The sequence below is a fragment of the Chaetodon trifascialis genome, chromosome 18 (genome assembly GCF_039877785.1).
Source record: "Chaetodon trifascialis isolate fChaTrf1 chromosome 18, fChaTrf1.hap1, whole genome shotgun sequence".
Taxonomy (NCBI): domain Eukaryota; kingdom Metazoa; phylum Chordata; class Actinopteri; order Chaetodontiformes; family Chaetodontidae; genus Chaetodon; species Chaetodon trifascialis.
Genome location: NC_092073.1, coordinates 13,185,673 through 13,202,559, shown reverse-complemented (window position 1 = coordinate 13,202,559; position 16,887 = coordinate 13,185,673). Strand labels below are relative to the sequence as shown.

The 16,887-nt window shown below is 43.1% G+C and overlaps 1 protein-coding gene across 3 annotated transcripts in view; it reads left to right on the top strand.

Annotated features, from left to right (window-relative positions):
• sema5a (sema domain, seven thrombospondin repeats (type 1 and type 1-like), transmembrane domain (TM) and short cytoplasmic domain, (semaphorin) 5A) overlaps window positions 1–16,887 on the top strand; it is a 119,638-nt gene that overhangs the window by 34,589 nt on the left and 68,162 nt on the right. For all 3 annotated transcript variants that reach the window (XR_011603285.1, XR_011603284.1, XM_070985954.1), the window contains exons 3-4: window positions 8,206–8,305; window positions 11,307–11,352. Coding sequence is in view for 1 of the 3 variants with exons in the window: in XM_070985954.1 (XP_070842055.1) it covers window positions 8,206–8,305; window positions 11,307–11,352 (146 nt within the window). In the remaining 2 variants the exon portion in view is untranslated. The remainder of the gene's footprint in view (window positions 1–8,205; window positions 8,306–11,306; window positions 11,353–16,887) is intronic.

Here is a 16,887-nt window from a genome sequence, read left to right as displayed (position 1 = left end):
TGAAATCTGCTTTTGTCAACCCATTAAAAATAAATAAATGAATTAGAGAAAAAAATTTGAGTCATAAATTATCACTGTAAACTATAAATATGTTGTGTTAGTAGAGTAGCAATAGCATAGGCTAACTAAGGGACGGACGCCTAGCTCAGTCGTTCAATTGCTGACTTTTCTGGTTACTTCTTCATTGTCAAAATAATTGACATAAAGATTTGCCTTGTTCCCATCCTTTTCTCTTTTCCATCTTTGTTCCTTCCCTCGAGACACAAAGCAGACACAGCCGTCCTCGTAGGCCTTTAGTTACTACATAGCTCTGCAGTTTTTAGATACAGCATATCCCGCATCAGATTTCATCATCCTTATCCTTTATCTTGCTTTGCTATTCAACAACTAAACTGTAATGAAATGCTGTGAAACTTAGTCGAAATGAAGTATCAATAGTGATCGATGCAGTCCTGTCTACCCACTGTGAAGCAGCAAAATTTCATTGAGCTGTTTTCAGTCCAGCAGAGTCCCAGTCAGATAATCACATAGCTTTCTGTCTGGGGTGAAAATGGCTAGAAGAACAAGGTCACAGCATGTGTCCAAAGATCCACATGTATGCAAAGGCTCATATTCGGTATAACTGCCCAGGACAGACATAAGAACTGTGAACCCTTTCTTCACAGTCTTTGTCACTTTATTTTTAGCTGAGGTGGCAGTCTCCCCTCAGCGCCAATTGAGTGCAATGATGATGACTAACTGCCCAGCTAACATGATACGTTCCCGCCTTGTGCTTTCTGCATGAGAGGGATCACACGCCAGCCAGTGGGTCAGCTGTGGTCAATGCGTTTGTGTTCTCTAATGTACCAGAATGGCCCATTAAGCTCCAGTGGCTTAATGCTTTGGTTGAAATATGGGAGCATTAATAAAAAGGGTCGACATTACAGTTAGCAATCAGGCATGGTTCACTAACAGCCGACTGTAAAAGAAGAGAAAAGAAAGAGAGGAACTCCCTGTCGGTGGTTCAGCGTCTTTGGTCTGAAGGATCAGCTGTGATGAGAGTTTATTTTTATAGTTAAAGCCAAAAGGTCAGTTTATCCAGATTACCCCAGAAAAACCCACTTTCATCTTAAATTTACTCATGTACCTCTTGGTGTATCTCGCCACACAAATGCTTTTGGTTTTGTTTGTGTCTGAATATTTTGCTGCCATAGCAGTAAAATAAATTCAACTTGTGGTGCCGGGAAAACCAGGAGTTTGAGGGGGTGTTCAGAGCCGGTAATTTACGTACTGATTAGGCAGTTGTTTTCTCCCCTTGCTATGATACCAGCGTGCAAAAAAGTAGTAAATTTCCGTACCGTTTTTCTTCTTAAAGCCCTGGTTGTTGACTCAGCCTTGATCCATTGTATGCACCCCACCAGGTGAGCTACCAAGGGTCTGGAGGGCTTTTTGCTGTCATCGATCCCTTTAACACAAGTTTTATCATTGCTTTGTTTATTTGAATCCCAATCTTATTTATACTCAGCTTGTATAAGAATCCGCACTTTTGCACAGCAGTTGCTAATTCCCATGGTCTTGTGAAGATGTCCAATAATCTTTACCTTCACAGTCATATTTTCGGTCAGCGTTTTAATGACTTTCCTTTCATGGGCTGATGATAGTCTTTGTGTGGTTCAAAAACATCTCATTGTTGCACGTTGTGCTGTATACAAAGCTTTTTCAGAGACTGCCAAATTACAGCCCTTTCTTTATTTTTTTTGCAATAAACGCAAAAAAAAGCTGAGTCATTACAGAATACGCCAACACATATACACATACGCACGCATATGTGCACACACAGCAGTGTGTGAGAAAGAGAAACCTGTTGTTAAACCTATTATCATTCTCTTTTGTGAGTCATTGTGCTCCATGTAATGTAGTGTAATCCCTGGTTGTCGAGAATGTGCAGAGCGAGGCTGCCGTGGCTCCTCTTCAGCCGAGCCAGGACGACTGCGAACACATTAAACACAGCCCTGTGGATCACGACAGCACAACACCCCCACTCTACACAAGCAAGCCTCATACTTTCAGACATACACAGACATACATTCAGAGGCTTGGCTTGAGTTTCATAAGGCCTAAAGTTGATCAAAGAAATAGTTTGACATTTTGTTATAGACGTGTGTTCGCTTTTTTGCTGAGAGTTAGACAAGAACATTGGATACCACTTGCATGTCTGTACACTAAACATGAAGCTACAGCCAGCAGTTGATTAGCTTAGCTTAGCAGGTAGAGTGGAAATGGCAGCAGGGGTCAGATAGGTAACAATGTCTGGCTACCAGCACCTGTAAGCCTCGCTAATGAACACATTAAACCTCAAACTGATGTGCTTATACATTGTTTTTAGTACAGATTAGCAAACAGGATGTAATTTAATTAGTGAGCTTGTTCTATGCTAAGAAGCTGCTGTCTGAAGCTACATGTTTAACGCAAAGACAGGTAATTCTTAATTAGTAATCCAATCCTCGGCAAGACAGCAAATTATTCTTTTAAAAATTACTTAAACAGTTTGTCAAATTGATTGACTAAATCATTTAGAAGTGATTAATCATTTAAGTCATTTATCAAACAAATATGTCAAAAATTATCTGGTTTCATTCTCGCAAATGTGAGGACATTAAATTGAGTATTTTAGGATTTAGGACTGGTGGTGGGGCAAAACAAGCAATTTGACAACATCACCTTGTGATATTTTATAGGTTAAACAATTACTCAGAAGAAAAATTAAACAGATTAATCAACGGGAGAAAGATTAATCAATTCTGACACTAGATAGAAACCCTTCTTTTGGTCTGGTAATAAAGGAGTTAAACAATACACAGCTTAAAGACGGGTCATGACCCATCATGGGAAGCCAAGGTCAAGCCTTGTCTGAGTGTGTTCCAGTGACAGCGTTTCTTTCTCTCTGTGTGATTGTGGCCTGACTGTGGAAGGGTGTGGCTCACATGGGTTTGACCCCACTGGGGATGGTGGTTTTCTGACTTGGCACAACACTTGGCTGACAGAACTGCTACTGTGGTGCAAGGATGCTATAGTCTAAAGACTGCTTTCTGCTTTGTGTGGCGGTTTTAGAAATGTAGGGTTTCAGAAAGAAAGTACACTGTTCAGCAGCTACGTTCAGATTGTTTATCCAAAAGGTACGCTTTCAGGAAAAGGGGTCTGAATATAGCTTCAGCAGACATCCAATGTAAATGTGTGGAATTTATAGGCGGGGTGTTGAAAGAGTTCATCCCTGTTGTTGGTAAAGGATATGTTTTGGCAAAGATGACCAAGCATTTGTAGTGTTGTTGTAGCTTAAAGCCACTGAGGTATACTGTATTAATAAAGTGTTTTATTTAACAAGTGTTCCTGGGTGTAGGCTTGAAGGCTTTTAAAGGTTATAAACTGTGGTGTAAACAATGCCTTTGCAGGCCAAGCTGAGGGCCATGTCTCTGAGGAGTGGAACCAGCAGACTTGTTTTACAGCCACAGGCTGAGCTCAGCTTTTATCATCCCTGAAAGGCTAACACATCGTTAGAGAGAGGGGAGTAAAAGCATGAAAAAAAAAAATGGCCTCATAGCATTCATAAATGCAACAAGCTACAACTACTATCAGAGATCTTTTAATTGGTCATTTGGGGGTGATTGTTTTAAATTTAAAGGTCTTTGGAGCTTCAGTTCAAAACATTAGCTGCACTCTATTCATGTCCAAGGTCAGCTGTGTTTCAGCCATGTTTTATTTCAATGGATGACAGGCTGCCCATGGCATGAGGAAGGCCTTCTCCTTATTTTTGGATTTTTACGTCTTCCATTTACCCGCTGCAATAAAAGTCCCACATGTCATTTCCTTACATATTTATTTTCAGCTCTGTTTCGTCAAGTGGCCTGAAGAGATTTAGTCACCTCATTAAAAGGTTGTCTCCTGTCCCGCACTCTTCAAACCAGAGGATTCTGCCCCTAAATACACATTAGATTGAAATATTTTACTGTGCTCTTATTTGTGGTTTCACAGTGGTTTGTTTTGCATGATTCACCTGCTGTCCCAGGGGCCACAGCACTGCCACGGTTATTTGAGTCGCGGGACTTTAAGCTGCAAAATGTGCTTGTTTTTCTTGCTTGAAATAACATAATAGGAAGAAAAAACCTTCAAGTGCAGAGCCATGTTTGAAGGTCTTGGCTGACCTTGCCTTTTGCTTTCGACTTTTTCTTACCGAGCAGGTGTTTGTTTTTCGGCCGCTCGGCCAAATGGTTTCCTCACATCAACTTGACCAAATACTTGCCATTCCTTCTGCTTGCCCAGTACCACAGGGCTGCATTTAGAGTAAACTGACTCTTCATTTATGTGAGCGCCTGCTGCCACACTCTATTTGCACTATTCACAGAAAAGCCATTCATGTTTCAGAATTGGTTCCACATGTTGCCATTGTTGTCAGCCTGGCAGCACTGTAGAGCACTAACTTAGAGGGCTGGCAGACTGAAGACTGGCGTGGCCTCTGATGCAGGGTGTAAATATTTATACATCCTGTCATTTTGTCTTTGTGTCAACTGCTTCGTGTCAGAGCGGGGAATAACAATCGGGATGTGAGTGATGCACTGTTCTATTTTGAAGAAGAGGAAGACAGGGGTTAAGGGGATAAGATGGGACCGAGAAAAGGGGGAGGGGTGTATAAGTGTGTGTGTTCGCTGGTTTCATGTTCGCTGGTTTCATGTTGGCTCACAGCCCTGGCTGCTGTCTGCATTTTCATCCCAATCCATGTGTGTGTTCGGGTCTGCGCTCGTGTGTGCGTCTGTGTGTGCGATTACGCCTCTGTCTCATCGGCAGCCAACCCCGCTGATTCAGGCAGCTTCTGTACAAGCATGGCTCTGATGTGATTACATTATCACATGCATTTAAAGTGCAGCTGATATGAGCCCATGTAATATGCAAGGCAGGCCTGAAATCTAGGAAGTGAGATGGGGAATAGGATTTGTTTTTTTGGTGGGGGGTTATTTATTTGCAGGGGGTTGTCCTACTGTTTCCTCTTCTGCTGGGTTAACGATAAGGTTGTCTTTATGGGAGCATAAAAACCTCCCTGGGTGCCCCTAAAATGAGCTATTACAACTCATCCGAGAACAAATAAATATCACAAGTTAGATCAGAGTTCACATAAGTGTGATGAGTGGTGAAGCGAACCCAGCAACCTGCAGTGTTGTTTCGGAAAAAGCTTTCCAAGTGTGCCACATTTAGTTCCCCTGTAGTAAACCCAAACTATGATCCGCTAAACCCCCAAGAGTTTGACTTTGTGGAGCTCTGTATATTTAGCTCCGCAGCCTTGGGAGGGCCCATCCACGCTGGTCATGAATGTTTATGAATGGTCTTTGGCCTCATCACAAAAGGCCATAAATCCTTTGAGTGCTGTTGTGTTCAATTAAAACCCTTTGCCCCTTTTGCACACTCCAAGAAATATCCCCTCTTCCCTCTTTCTGTCCCACACACACATCCAGACTCACACACGCACACTCCATCACCCCGTTAGCGAGCCTCCCCTGGTGAGTCACGGAGATTTATGGGGAGAGGCTGGGTTCGTCAAGCGCCGTCTTCCCCCGGGGGGTGTCACAGCTACATTTGTATTCCAGGGATCCTCTCGATGGCGTGAAAAACAAGCCCAGTGGAGCCAAAGGATTGGCACATCCAAAACTTTGTGTCTCCCTCCAGAGTAAGCAGAGCAGCAGCCATTAAGCAAAATGAATTCTTCTGGGGTGAAGTTGGTCGTGATCTCCCAGATATATATTTCACCGTGGCTAATGAAAATGTATTAGCACTGTGGAACCAGACACGGGATGCTTTCTCCTCTTGCACTTCCCTTGTAGTCATCACTAGAGACTCGAAAGACGACAAGGGAAAACGCCTTTGCATACAGTGGCGCCGTCTCACAGCAGATGATGTTGTTTTGTTAGGAGAGCCAGAGTTTGGTCCCACGACGTGAGCTGGAGGAGGCAGATGTTCTTTGGAGGCTCCCGTTTTCTTGCTCTGTTTGTCCTCGTTTTGGAGCGCTCAGAAATCCCACGTTTGTCACCAAAACCCAGAGTGCTTGCTTTTGATGCAGTGAAGGGAGAGCGTGCTTTCATTTGAAATGCTGTCTGACAGGTGTGCCTGAAGAAGCAGATAATGTGTTTCGAGGAGGACATTCAAGCTGTCCTCTCCCTCTGTTCCGGCTCTGATGGAAAGCTCCCTGGTAAATTAAAAAAAGTCCCTTTGAATTTTTTATTTTTTTTTGTCTGGAAATATCTCACAAATGTAGTGATGAACATTATTGAATCACTGAGGCAGTGGCCGCTGAAAATTCAGCCTTGCTGAAGTTCTGGCATCTTACGAAAAATACAAATTTCTAGCTATTTGGAGAAAATGTCCTCTATATTGTGGTGATTTCAGCAAGTGTAATACGACCTGAGCACAGTAGTACAGGTTATTATGACTACAGTTGAGGCATGTGATGAGCGATTGACCACCCTGGACTAAACCTATTGGGTAACCAGACGGTAGACAGGCCGTCCTCGTCGCTCGGAAACCACCAGGGGCCTGTAATTCGATTGGTCAGGGGTTAATGGCTTGGGCGCCATGAAAACAGGCATGTTGCGGATAAGATGTCAGTGTCTGTCTGGGATGTGTCTCTAGCTCTCTCTTTACTTGGGCATGTATTCACCATATCATGCTGGAGGAGACAAGGTCAATTTCCATAAAAAGTCAGATCTTCATGGCTGAGCTGCAGTATACATTTCTATGAAAGCAGTCAATCAACAGCTGTGATGGTTTACAGAAATCAAAGACTGTCCACTGAGTCACAGGAAGCTACATTTCACCATTTTGTACACATTCACTTATGAATGAGGTCTCAGGTTTCACTTTTGTTTTGGTCGATTAGAAGACAAAGAGGCTGAGAAGCATAGATGTAAGAGTACTGTGAACCGTGCAAAATGATTTTTTGAGTGAGTGACCTTATCAACCGAGGACTGCTCCAAGCATGTTTGTTCTTTATTCCCTCACTGTTCTCTTTAGAGTTTCTCTCCTGGCATTGATTACACACCCAAAGACTCATCTCTGCTCATCAAAATTACATTTTAGAAGTTTTTTCCATGAAAAAAATTCCCTTCATGCCTTAAAAAGGTTTAGAAGTAACTGCACCTTTGCCTCCGTTTAGCTTGCACATATCTATGATTATGTAAATAGTCCCAGCCTCGATCTCCACTCACCCCTCCACCGCTCTCCTGCAGCTCGAGTGTACCTGTTCACCTTCCACTCTACTCATCATCATTGGTGCAAGATCCAAGGTGGAAATACTCAGCCATGGCGTTGACCACTTATTCTGTCTTTCAGCATATAAGAAACACAACACTGACATGTTAGCAGGGTGAAAAACTTGATTTCATTGGAGGGAGTCTTAAAGATCATGTTAGAAACAAATGAAATACCGTAAATGAGTCAAGTTAGGTCAAAAACTGTCGAGAGGACATGCCGTAAAACACAGTGAGTGAGCATTATTAACTCTCACAGGACTCAACAACGCTCACGTTCATTAGTTTCAAATGGATAATTTCAATTTTACATTCACCAAAAACACGAGTACATTCAATGAGCTCTTTTAACACGTTAATCCGGAACAGTGCTTTCATTACCGTCTGGCAGCGATTTGCTCGGGTGTCATATCCTGATCTCAAATAAAATAATGTTAATAACTGTGATAAACGTTCATGATATCATTGTATTGCTGCATGTGGCAGGTACACAGACCCCCCACGCTTCTCATTATTTTTAATGAGCCCTTCCTCTTCAGTCTATTATTGCAGGCTTTACTGATGTGTGGCAAACAACCATTTGCACCTGCCAGTAATGCAGCATTACTGCCCTATAACTACTATAATCTCAATTATAGTCTGAAACACTACTACTGCTTTCTTGCCATTGCTCTAGTATTTACATCACAAATGCTCCTCAACACCAGTGAATATGGAGGAAAGGTTGGAGCAAAGATGAAAATCAGAACAAAGGCAGTGGCGGGAAAACGTGCTGCTATTATTAACGTGGTCTTTAAGGACCCCACTCTGTGAGTGTCTTGAGGAAAGTTACAGCAGTCCTTCGAACGCACATAATTCATCAACACAGCTGACATCTGCAGTCATAAACTCTCCGCTCTGATTGGCTCACTGTTGTGTCCTGCGGTGTCGTTGGCAGAGATGGAGCAGTGGATCTTCAGGTTCAAGGCAGAGGGCACGGTGGATTACTCACAGCTGACCTTTGACCCGGGCCAGAACGAGCTAATCGTCGGTGCCAGGTAACATCTGAGTTTGTAATTTTCTCTTTCTCTCTGTCTCATTTTCTCTTGCCTCCTCTCTCTTTCCATTGTTGTCTGTCCTTTTATTGTCTTGTCTTTCATTCGCCATTTTTTCAGTGTTTGTTGGTGCATTGCATGAGTAATGATCAGTTTCTCTATAGATGTGTTCAAAAGCCAGAGAAAAATGGCTTTGGGGACTGTTTTCAAGTCTATTGTCTTTGTCAAGCCCAGCCAAGTGTGTGTGTGTGTGTGTGTGTGTGTGTGCGCGCGCATGCGTGCGTGCGTGCGTGCGCTCATGCACGTGTGTGTGTGTGTGTGTGTGCGTGCGTGTGTGTGTGTGTGTGTGTGCGTGCGTGCGTGCGCTCATGCACGTGTGTGTGTGTGTGTGTCTCTCTTTGCATTTGTCTGATTTTCTGATTGAGACACTGAATTTGAAAGGGATTGCACACATTTAGTGATAAACAATTCTGCTTTTAACTGTGTATTTCTGCAATGTTCATGCATGCATGTGATAAAATTTGAGCCTGTGTGTGTTGCTAAGTGAGTTTGGTGGCGTGTGTGTGTGTGTGTGTGTGTGTGTGTGTGTGTGTGTGTGTGTGTGTGTGTGTGTGTTTGGTTGGGTATATACATTCACGCTGTGTGAGTCTCTGGCTGATGAAGTGCGCTCTGCACTTCTCTTAATGGCTTAGTTGTCAATAAAAAGAAACACTCACTACAACGTGAACAGGAGATAACAGAGGAGCCAGCAGGAAGAAACAACAACAAACAAAGTGAGCCCAGGGAATTTACTAATGCACCCAAGGAACTTAGATGGAAAAGGTTAATCAGGTCGAAGAGGTGAGTGAATTCCCCTGAAACTGTGATATATTTATATAATATAATATAATATAATATAATATAATATAATATAATATAATATAATATAATATAATATAATGTACAACAGGAGCACAATGTTTTCTGCTGGCCATCTTTTATTTTTAGGCCCAACTCAGCCAATTCTATCAACACATGGCATTTGGAGCACTCAAAAAAATCAAATAAGAGATTTAGTTCAATTCTCGATGCCAACTCGACGGCTGTTGAGTGTCTAACTGTGAAAGGCGATGTGGTTGGATGGATGGCTGCAGGCTGGGTTCGAAGTATGAGTGATAATGGAAGGAAAGAGGGATCGATGCAAATATCAATACAGTAAAACAGGGCCGCGGCCGCGCTGAGACCTGGCTGATAGCCACTCTTCAGGAGATGGATAGATCTCAGCGAAAGTGTTTGTGCCTTTGTCTATTTGTGCTTGATGATTTTCCCTCCAAAATGAGACATCTACTTTATGAAAAGACAATGCTTGCTCTTTAAAAATAATTGCTGATATGAAAGAAAAACACATTATGGGTTGTTGTTAAAGCTGTTGCCTGCAAAACAGTTTTTAAGCAATGCAATAAAAATCATTCAAGTCCATAATTGGCTTATGGGACAAAAAGTACAGTATGGATAATTCCAAAGTGTCAAAAGAAAAAAAAATCACAATTAGTAATGATGTTAGTCCTAATTGTCAGGTTGCATATGATCTCACTCTGGTAATGGCGTATAATGGTTTTAGTAGCCAGTCCGACACATCGTTAGTCAGTATATCCCGTATTCCCCTTGAGAGGGCGTTCATTAGAACCTAATTTTTCTTGAAAAGTTTCACATGCTGTTCTGTTTGTGCTGTGCAAATTTGGAAAGCTTCAGGCGAGGCAGGATAGGCACTTATTAGAGTGAGGATTCACTGCCAGGCTTTGATTTTCTCTCAATCTCCGTCTTTCTGTCACTTGCTCCCTGTTTCTCATGCACACAAAACTCTGGGAGTTAGGAGCATACTGTACAATGTTTTAACTCTGACTTATCTCGTCTTTTTTGTCCCCTCATTATGGGTTGGCCAAACTGAGAGGTCCATCACTTGCTGCAGTGATTGAATCCAACAATCCCCAAAATTCGTTCTTACAACTCCTTATGACACCAGTGAAAAGGTTCAGTTTAACTTCTGAGTGGAGAAAACTTCAGAAGCTTCAGAGGCGGCAGTTTTCAAGGGGAACCCCACAGATTTTACACATCAGTGTCTCTTTACAGGTCTTGGGGAGTACCACTGCACTTGTGAAAAAGGTTGTCTTTTGTGGCTCCAGAGGGAGCTCTACAGAATCTGACAAATTGCCTCAAGTGATGTCACTTGAGTCAGCGTGGGTTGAATCTGAAGTTTGAAAATAAAAAATCTGGTGGTGTGGAGATAGAGAGATGTGAGCTTACTGTACCAGAACCTGCAGTCCACCCCTCATCTCGGCTTGAGGCTATCTGCTTGAGGCTACATTATCCGCTGCCAGCATTACTCATTACTCAGTTGCACTGTGGGTAATGTAGGCGCCAGGTTTTGACAAGGAATGCATCAGTTCCATCATGAGTTTGACAGTCTTATAGAAACGCAATGCTAAATTGGTGGATGAGTATGATTTTATGTTTGTTGACATCCTTTGAAACGTGTTTTTGCTTGAAGATTGTAAGATTATTAATGATTTCCCTTTGCCTTTTCAATTAACAACATTCTTCCTTCGCTCTTAATATGCAAAGTTGATCGTTCCTTCATGTAAATTAATAAACAAATGCGGTGTATCCTGGGTTTTGGAGGCTGCTGAGCTCTGAGGTAAACGGAAAGCAATCCGGTTGTGTTTGCGACAGCAGCGCTAACAGTAATACCACTTGAAAACTCTAGGGGGAGCTGAAAAATTGTCTGTTTCCACTTTAACCAGTTTAAGTCTGTATGCTCCCTTTTTTGAAGTGAAATCCCTTTGTGCTGGTGGCACTTTGGGTAGAGGGGTGGAGATGAAAGAGCTAGAGAGAGAACACAGATAAAAACTGTGCAGAGCTCTGGCCTTTGAGCAGAGATGCTGTAACATGCACACATCTTTTTTTTCCTTCGCGGTTTATTTGCAGAAATGCCTCCATCAACTTACATACTTTGTTCTTTTTACAGAAACCACCTCTTCAGGCTCAATCTGGAAGACCTGACACTGATCCAGGTGAGTGCTAATTCTCTTCCGCTCTGTCTTTCGGTTTTTCCCTCCGTCTGACTCACCCACTTTTCTGAGTGAACATCTACTCAGTCTGTCTGCTCATTTGACTCTTACAGTCACTCTGGCACTGGCATCCAGAGCGCTGCCTGCCTCCAACAAACACCGTGCTACAGTCATAGTGTGCTGCCAGCTTCCACAACTTAAAGCCGTTACAGAAAAATGGTTTAACATTTCAAATGTCACAACAACTTCCCATCCAGTAGAGTGACAGTAGGTTTGGTCGACAGTGCTGTCGGTTGATACACAGAGGGAGGTAAAGAGTGTTTAAATCCAATTTGAAACTGTACATGACATATACTCTCCAGCTGTACTTTGCCACATTTTGCAGGGAATTAACACCATGTGCAATTTCTTTAATGTGATTCAACCATTCCGGTTAAACCCTCCTGCTCATCTCAAGCTAGCACTGTCAAAACATCCACAGGAGAGAATCAAATGATCTGAAATATGAAACAGAAATTAGAGAGTGATGACTTCAGGGCTAGAGTTTCTGCCTGTGACGGCATGTTGCACAAAATCTGCATACATATATAGAAGTATGGTCAAGGTAGCAATTATGCTGTTCTGTCTTTCATCTCCCTTCCTCTGTCTGCAACCTCCCTTTTTACCTTCTTTTTTTTTACACTTGAGCCCACAACCCCCCCCGTGGAGCTAAGCGTTTTGTGACCCACTGAGTTACCATACAAACATTGACACATCGACGGGTTTATTTCTAGGTGGTAGCAGCAAGGGTTCTTTGATGATCAGACAACTCCTAATGTTGGTCATTTACATCCTGGAAAACCATGGGAGAGGATGAGGAGGGAGAGAAAAAGAAAGAGTTGAGTGAGAATGGCTGGATGGAACAAAGGGAGAGAGCGGTGCTATAAATCCGCCTGGAAAGGCAAAATGAGAAAAACGTTCAGATGAACTAAAGAGCAAGACTGAGTGTGTTGGATGGGAAGGAGGGAAGGGCGGCACACACAAAGGAATCAGGGAGCAGGGAGACAGACAGAGGAAAGAAAGCAGGGAAACCCCCCACGGAGAGAGACGAGGATTCATGCAGAGCCGGTCTTTTGTGGCCTCTCGCTGGGACACAGATGCTTTTTAAAGATGCTCTGTGCCATCCTCGCACCCAATCATCCCTCCGTCTTTATTTCATCCTGCGCTCGGCTGGCGCTGCAGAATCGTCGAGGAGATTCCACTGACCCGATCAACCCCTCATCTCTAAGACATCTTCTCTTAAGAGAATAAGAGCTGGTAATCTCTGCCAAGGCCTGGAGCCAATTTATGCTGACCCGTGGGCTAGTCCTTACTTTGCATTTGACTGGACCAGGGCTATAGAGTCAAGGGGAAGGCAAAGTTCATCTGCTGAAGTGCTATTCCTCCATTCATCTCCCTCTGAAATATTTCTCGTTCCTTCTTCCTTTTTCATCCAGACATAAAACCGGAGATTCATTGCACAGAGATTTGGTTGCGTCTGTGGCCTGGTTTACATATATTTGTCATTCTTGTTGATGCTGGATGTGAAAGACTTGAATGGATTTCCCCTTTGGCACTGTTGCTTCACTCACATTACATGCATTGCCGATTGATTAAATAGATTTATAAGGGGAATCTGGCGCTGAAAGTGCCAGAGCGAACAAAGAAAGTTGCGGCACAAGCAGTCCTTAGTAGTTCAGTGCGTTTTATTTCAATTGCACCGAGGTTCAAAAGAGTTGCGTGAGGTTCTTTTTTTTTTCTTTCTTTCCTGCAGAAGGAAAACAAGCTAAAAGCTACACCTACGCTTGTCTTTGTGATTTCACCCCATCCCCATGCATCAGCCCTGTCAGATAATGCCCAGTGGCAGTGATTTGTTCTTGCATGGCTGGCAGCACTAAGAGGGAGGCTGTATGGTTTGACAGAGCACAAGGCTTCGAGCCTGCGTAATACAAACAGCCAGTAATACCCTAAAGAGGTGGATATAATTATCATATGATCGATGATGGGCTGATCTCATCTTGTATGTACATCCATGAAACATTTATGAAAACAGCAGCCACCAAGGTCTGCTGCTGCATGAAGGCAAAATGAATCCCACCCACTTTTTCCTGGCCTTGGTTGTGGTGTGATTTCTGCAAAATGAACCTTGAATACTTGGTAGTCTCACCATTGTATTACAGAGGGTGTAGAGAGTAGTGACACTCAGAGTGGTAGCTAAACACTGCTGGTCTAACTCGCACTATTGCACATATCGAGTTGAGACCCAGAGATCGATTGAGCCTGAGCCCAGCAGCCATGATCTCCTCAGTAAATGCCTTCCTTGCTTGGAGGTAATAATAGATAGAAAAGAGCCAAGAACACCAGAAGTTGGAGAGCGAGCGAGCCTTTGTTAAAATCATCTGAGAACTTTCACGCTTTTATTGCCCCTTAGTGTTCAGTTGCTTATGAGTGATATAAAGGTTTGTCTGAGGAACTGGTTACACAACAGGGGGGCACTTTCACAGTCACAAACAGTGTGAATAGAAAATCTTCCACATTAGATGAACTTGCTGGCATGTCCTCAAACTGAAAGGCAATCAGGGGTTGAAGTGGGGAGAGTCAGGCTTTGAAGAGTCAGTCCTCCCTATGGCCTTGATTGGAGTTAATATCTGGTACTTAAAGTTTTTTTTTTTCAGCAGTGTCTCACCAGCCTGAAGAGGCCTTCCTCTCCCTGTCAACCTCTACCCTCATCCTCACTGATCTGGAAAACACTGTCAAGAACAAAAGGTTGATACTTTCTCCTTGCTCCACTTTCAAACTTGTGCAGCTGAGGAAAAAAAGGAGACTAAACTCTGCAGCATGCACAACTAATGAGACATTTGGAGCTATGGCAGCTTAAGAATTAGCTATGAAAACATCAGCCATAAAGCACAATATTCTTCCCCCAACTGCAGGTGAATCCCACCTTATATCACACATATGTAATGTCCCTCATTCAGCGCCGTACCCTCAGCTGCTGCCAACCATGGGCAGGGGAATCAATGCTGGCATCGCCATTATCCACCTTCCATGGCCCACTGCAGAGAGGGGAGAAACACTGATGAATTGGCCCCTCTGCATTTGCATTGTGTTCAATTTGCCATTGTTTTTCTTGGGCTGATGAATGGCCAAATCGGCCCAATGTACCACTCAGCCTTGTGTTTCCGTCTGCACGTCAGCTCCCCAAATAATGTTCTTTGACGTTGTTGAATACCGTGATACAGTGAACCCTACCTGCCCATTTTTAGCTCCATCTTTACACTTTCACACCTGCTCTAACCACAGGCGACATACTTTCATGCTGGTCCTGAAAGCCCTAAGTGTGTAATTTGCAAGTAAAAAAAAACAAGAACTCTTTGAATTGACAATATCCTCAGCCAAGCTACTAATGTAAGAAGAAATTAAAGGAAAAAACAAGCATCCCTTTTAAGAATCCAGCATGAGCTTGCTTTTTCCAGGCTAAATGGAAACAGGATGCAGACGCTGAGATTCAACAGAAACACTGTGGCACAGCATTAAGTCAATAAGCACTGGGATGAGGAGGATCAGTGGCATTGTTCACCATTCAATACAGCATCAGAGCAGGAAAAAAATAGCAGATATTTACTCCGGCCCCTCTCCCCTCCTGCACTGCCACATGAAAACACTATCCATAACAGCTCCCCTTGGCAGCAGACACTGTATGGTGTTGAGATGTACATTGTGTGTCCATTTTTCTTCACTTCCCCTCGTATTGTTGTGTCATTAAGAAGGAAGGGGACTCCGAAGAAAACAAAAGGCTCTCCCCAGTCGCACATGTTGTATTTCATGGGTCTGTCTCTTGCAATTACACTTTGTCAGACAGACAATTAGCCCTGCTAATCAGTAGCTAACAGAAACCGTCCTCCATATCTCTGGAAGCATTGCTAATTCAATTACTACAATCCACTAACTTGGCCATTTAAATGCATAGAATAAAAAGCATCAGTGGGATTGGAGATGTAGATACCAGCACGTTTAGGGATATCATAGCGTTTGATGTTTTGCAGGAAGGTTGTGAGTAGAAGTAGAAAGAAGCCTAGTAGGGGGTCACTTCAGCACTGACTTCTCTTTTTATGATGCTACAGTGATATGTGTAGTGACTCAGTCCTACACACTCATTCAGACATTACATCTAGACCAATTTCAAGTGTAAATCTTTCAGCAGCTTACATCAGCAGACATCAGTCTGAATGGTAAATATTGTGCCAGCACATCAAACGGTAATATCAGCTATTCATAAAGCAGATTAGATTTCCCCGACAGGATTTGTCCGGCTCTCACTCTCAACCCGCCGTCCCCTTGTAATGAGACACACAGCCAGTCATTTCATAAAGCTAGACAGCTGTCAGCAGCGAGTGTGTTCTCTGGACCCTCTTTATGCAAAATATATTCAATATCATGTCTGGAAACAGTGCTGTTTTAGAATTCAGCTCCTCGCTCCCTCCTCCATCTCACTGACTACTGCGCTCTGCCCACACTGTCTTCCTTGTTCTGGCTGACTCCTAAGTTGGACTCTGTTTTCTCTTTGTTGTTTTTTTGTCTTCTGTTTGTCCCTTATTTTCCTCTCTGTGTCCTTTCTTCTGTCTCTGTCTGTCTCCCTCCCTGCCCACTCCCTCCCCTGGTATCTCTCCTGCACCCACCTCATGGTGACAATAGCCCCTCATTGTAAGTCCTGAGCACAATGGTTCATCACTGAGGATTGCACCCATTACAGAGGACAGTAGAGAGGGTGGACACGCAGAACATAGCATTTCTTAGGAATTTTCTCTTCAGCTTCCCTGAAGCAACAAACGACTGCTGCTAACTGCGCCAAATTCGCTCTGCCTCTCTGTGAAATGATGCTTCTTAATCACTTTATCTTGCTTAAAGGATTATTCTGGTTGGTTATAACATTGGTCTGTTTTTTGTAGTGTTGGCGAGTGTACCATCTGTTAATAAATAGACTGGACTCACCACGCTGAGATCTTGGCAATATTGCAGTTTTGTCAGATGTGGCAAGAAAAAGGAGCAATCCAATGATCCACAGGTTTTAAACAAACTCTCAGGTTAATCAAACATAACAGAATTTTTATCCAAACTGTTTGTTGTAAACATCCATTTTTACATTTCATAACTAAAGTACATTACGTAAATTAAAATAGGTCTATGCTGACTTTTGGTTTTACACAGGACATGAACAGCAGCCTCTTATTTGAACCATCCATCCACCCTTCCTTCCTCCATATGTGTACTTCCTGCTTTTTCTACTCCATCACCTTCCTCCTTCGCTACCATCATAATTACTGCAGCCACTAAAGGTCACAGCCTAATAATAAAAGTAAATATGCATTGTAATAACCTCCTTACAGGACAGGCTGATCAACACTGTTTCACCGCGGAGCACCAATTCTGGGCTGTTTACACACCGGCTTCTGGTTCACCTGTACTCATCGGGGTCGTACCTACACACATTTCTGAGCAGTGAGGGGTTAATATAGACAT